We start from the raw sequence: 3,236 nt of genomic DNA on the forward strand, positions 1-3,236 counted from the left end.
CAAACATGTTTCTCGAATTTATTACTCACATCTCACAATTAGGATTCACACATTATTCTAATGAGAAAAACATGACAATTTCCTCTGTTTTTCTCAGAATCCACCAGGAAGGAACTACGATAAAATATAAAGTGGTGAACAAATCACACTTGTCTCTAAAAGTTTATTTATTCTGTTAGCTCTGTTGTGTAACTAGTTGCATGCTATCATCTCCATGGCGCTGCAAGAAAACGGTTCAGAAATAAAATTCTCATTTGCTCTAATGAAGAATTTGTTGCGTCAACTCAAACATCTATTCAAGTCTAAGACCCTACTCTTCATGGGCGGTAATCATTAAAGTATATGCAACTAATTGTGTTGTTTATGGGAACTAAATTTTAACTTAACTCTTTCACCCTTAACATTTTTCAGCTTTGGCAGCAAGCTACAGCATTGTGGAATTCTCGGTGTTCTCTACTATGATGGATTACTACGAAGATTCAGTGCTGGTGGAGGATCTACGAATAAGTGCTATTTTAAGAACTCTACAAGATGGTCTATCATCATTCCTGTTCATTTTTGTTTCTCTAATCTCAGAAGCATATACGGGTCCCGTCACTATGATCAGTATTTGCGCTGCAGCTTCCATCGAGGTAGTATATGCATATACTCTAAAAAAACTGAAAGGCTCATAACAGGTCAAGTTTACATTAAGGGAAAAAGAGTAGTCTCCAAGTTGAGAGAATAAGATTTAGTTAGTAAATGAGTGAGGTGTTATGATGGACATGTAGTGAGAAGTTCGATATTTGGGAAGAGAGAAGAGTAGGGAGAATTAGACTGAATTATTGTTAGAAATCTTTTAGAAGAGTACTTTTCTCTCTCTTTTCAAGAAGTCTCAATCTCACTGAGCTTTTGAATTACTATTAATATATATAGCCTCTGATATTCCTTTATCTACATGTTACTAATAATAAACTGGTTAGGCAATGATTTGTTAGATGGAAGGGAAAGAACCTTGTTCCTATGATCTACATGGAGGATGAAGCTCCGTTGCATACTCAGTTTCCTGATATTAGCCTTGAGGACAAGGCTGCTATCTCAGGGAAGGAAATTATAAGATATCTATGCATCAACAAGATGCTTATGCATTTAATATACTTGGAAAAAATGAAAGACCCAAAATATGACAAGGGTATCCTAGGAGAAAGAGAATGAGACACACTAGTAGAGAGAATGAGTTAGTTAGTGGAAATGAGTTAGAAGAGTATTGTTCTCTTTTCGAAGAGTTCTAGATTCTTTTTCTTTTTCCTTTATCTCACTGGATTCTCGAATTACCAATAATATATTCTTTGATATTCCTTTTTCTATCAGAAATCAACACGTGACAAAACAAAAAAAACTCTTATTCTAATGGCAGGGTTTAATGCTAATATGGATATCAGCTTATTCAAAATCATCTGGTGCACTCTATGCAGCCATATTGTTCCTTACAATAGGGCAAAATGGTCAAACGCTTTTAGACAGTTTTCTTGAAAATAAGGTGGAAGAGATAATTGAAGGAAGAGAAAACCAAAATGAGCCCTACCTCATACGTATAATTCTTACAAGTACGTGGTTGTTAGCTCCATTGGTTATTGGATACGTGGTTATACTATTTACTGAGTTTTCCAATCACTATTACGATATTATGTTCAGAAATTCAGCAGTTCTAATGGGAGGGTGTTATATTTTGTTCCTCTTTGGTAGTACGAAGTATAGGCACGAACAAGTGTCTGATGAAAGCTATTTTGGCAAAATCTTGAGAATCTGCAAAGCAGCTTGTGGGAGACGAGAATCAAATTATCCAGCCTCAGAGAATGGTTATTACTGGAAGGGTAATGTGCGGACCAATTTATGTTATGACAACGGTAAAGGAATGAGATTAAAGCCACGAGTTCCATGTCTATTCAGGTGGTTGGACAAAGCAGCTATACTTGTCCCTGAAGTGACTCCGGACACGGAAGAAAGGGATGGGAAGGTTTGCTCGGTAAAGGACGTGAGGGAAGTGAAGAGCCTTGTTCCTATGATCTACCTGTGCTTTTCCTTCTTTGCTTACAGTTTACTCGTGGCTACTGGGAACACTTTTTTTGTCGCACAAGCAGGCAGCATGACAACTACCCAAGGCTATGATATCTCTAAACTCTTTCTGATTAAGGTTGCCGCGGAAAAAGTGTCGCGATTCATCTGCTTTTTGATCATGGTCGGCTTGCGTAGTACGAGAACCACACATTCTACGTCGGAAACATTTGTAGTCCTGACTTCGATTATAAGGATTGGTTTTGGAATGGTGTGTGCCGTAATTTGCTGCTTCGTAGCACGGAAGGTGGAATTTTATAGATTGTCTTTGATATTAAACAAGCACAAAAAACACTCCACCACAGCCCTAGTTCCTCAGTTTGTATTGTTGGGAATGACGGAGGCACTTGTTGAAGGGGGGTTAACGAAATTATTTGATGCCCACGTAGCAAAATCAATGTTGAGTTTTGCGGATTCGTATATTGAATTGGTGAATGGTATTGGCAAACTCCTCCTTATTCCATTTGTCTTAGCTTTGGGTGGAAGTTGGTTCAAGGAGAATATCGACACTGGCCATTTAGACAGGTTCTATCTCATGTTGGCCATATTGAACGCTGCCCTCCTCCCAGTTTATGGCTACTACTCCTTCAGATACACATACAAGGAGACATCTCCAGAAGATGCTGCTCAACCAGATCTGCAAGGTAAATATATATGAATAAATAATCATTCATTAAAATACATATTGATACTATATTAACACCGTAAATATAGTAAAAACCTATACTTCACACACTTTAATCAATTAATATTTTATTCGTTTAAGTTTTATTTTTTAATTAAAAATATTATTATAAAGTGTTAAATATATATTTTTTTTACTGTGTTTATGATTTCAAAGAAACTTTTTTCTTAATTTTTAGTACAATCAAGAAAAGTTCGTTTAATATAAAATTATAATATTCTATTAGTTTTGTTTAAATTTAGTGAATGGTAAAGGTAAGTAAGCATATATTTGATATGTAATAATTGTGTGTTTATTAAAAGGAAAATTAACATTAATATATAATTAATCTTTATTAATAGGTAGGCAAGAATGTGAATTTAGAATAAATATCAGTAGAGTTAGGATAGGTCAATTGCATATTAACCTTACATTTTCCTTTAATAGACACACATATCCTCAATTATCTCAAATATTA

At 35.3% G+C, this 3,236-nt stretch overlaps 1 protein-coding gene across 1 annotated transcript; it reads left to right on the forward strand.

Annotated features, from left to right (window-relative positions):
* The first annotated feature begins 214 nt into the window (after window positions 1–214).
* Window positions 215–2,752, forward strand: LOC150024147 (protein NRT1/ PTR FAMILY 5.5-like). The gene is made up of 3 exons (XM_090296562.1): window positions 215–326; window positions 412–632; window positions 1,397–2,752. The coding sequence occupies exons 1-3, from the start codon at window positions 215–217 to the stop codon at window positions 2,750–2,752; spliced, it is 1,689 nt and encodes a 562-aa protein (XP_090152688.1).
* The last annotated feature ends 484 nt before the right edge of the window (window positions 2,753–3,236 follow it).

Source organism: Phaseolus vulgaris, chromosome 10, assembly GCF_051622355.1.
Source record: "Phaseolus vulgaris cultivar YP4 chromosome 10, ASM5162235v1, whole genome shotgun sequence".
In the NCBI taxonomy this organism is placed as follows: domain Eukaryota; kingdom Viridiplantae; phylum Streptophyta; class Magnoliopsida; order Fabales; family Fabaceae; genus Phaseolus; species Phaseolus vulgaris.

What these genes read in the sequence shown, in the direction of transcription:
- LOC150024147 (XM_090296562.1), top strand. Translation starts at nt 215, where the DNA reads ATGGCGCTGCAAGAAAACGGTTCAGAAATAAAATTCTCATTTGCTCTA. An exon ending in GACCCTACTCTTCATGGGCG is followed by an intron (nt 327 to 411) that starts GTAATCATTAAA and finishes AACATTTTTCAG; the next exon opens with CTTTGGCAGCAAGCTACAGC. An exon ending in GCGCTGCAGCTTCCATCGAG is followed by an intron (nt 633 to 1,396) that starts GTAGTATATGCA and finishes TTCTAATGGCAG; the next exon opens with GGTTTAATGCTAATATGGAT.